At 60.8% G+C, this 697-nt stretch overlaps 1 protein-coding gene across 2 annotated transcripts in view; it reads right to left on the bottom strand.

Moving 5' to 3' along the window:
• LOC110390528 overlaps window positions 1-691 on the bottom strand; it is a 4,053-nt gene extending 3,362 nt beyond the window's left edge. For both annotated transcript variants that reach the window (XM_021381915.1, XM_021381916.1), the window contains exons 1-2: window positions 440-691; window positions 95-335 (exon numbers count right to left, since the gene is read on the bottom strand). In XM_021381915.1, coding sequence (XP_021237590.1) covers window positions 95-335; window positions 440-598 — 400 coding nt within the window. In that variant the 5' untranslated portion in view covers window positions 599-691. The remainder of the gene's footprint in view (window positions 1-94; window positions 336-439) is intronic.
• Between the last annotated feature and the right edge of the window lie 6 nt (window positions 692-697).

Genomic DNA, 697 nt, shown 5'->3' with positions numbered 1-697 from the left:
GACACTTTGGGACCCCCACATCAGCCCCACATGGACCCACGGGGGGAGCACTGGGGACATTGGGGACCCCAAGGCCACCCCATAACGACCCCATAGAGACCCCAAGGCCACCCCATAACGACCCCATTGAGACCCCAAGGCCACCCCATAGAGAGCCCAAAGCCACCCCATAACATCCCCATAGAGACCCATAGAGAGCTCAAGGCCACCCCATAGAGACCCCATAGAGACCCTTGAGGACAATGAGGACCCCAAGGCCACCCCATAACGTCCCCATAGAGACACCTGGGGACATCAAGGACCCCAAGGCCACCCCATAACGTCCCCATAGAGACCCCTGGGGACACCGAGGACCCCAAGGCCACCCCATAATGTCCCCATAGAGAGCCCTGGGGACATCAAGGACCCCAAGGCCACCCCATAACGTCCCCATAGAGACCCATAGAGAGCCCTGGGGACACTTGGTGACACTGAGACCCCAAGGCCACCTGATAAAGTCCCCATAGAGACCCCTGGGACCCCAAGGCCACCCCATAACGTCCCCATGGAGACCCCTGGGGACATCAAGGACCCCAAGGCTACCCCATAACGTCCCCATAGAGGCCCATAGGGAGCCCTGGGGACATCAAGGACCCCAAGGCCACCCCATAGAGACCCCTGGGAACCCCAAGGCCACCCCATAACGTCCCCATAGAGA

This window comes from Numida meleagris, unplaced genomic scaffold (genome assembly GCF_002078875.1).
Source record: "Numida meleagris isolate 19003 breed g44 Domestic line unplaced genomic scaffold, NumMel1.0 unplaced_Scaffold1245, whole genome shotgun sequence".
Taxonomy (NCBI): domain Eukaryota; kingdom Metazoa; phylum Chordata; class Aves; order Galliformes; family Numididae; genus Numida; species Numida meleagris.
This window is presented reverse-complemented; position numbering and strand designations above follow the sequence as displayed.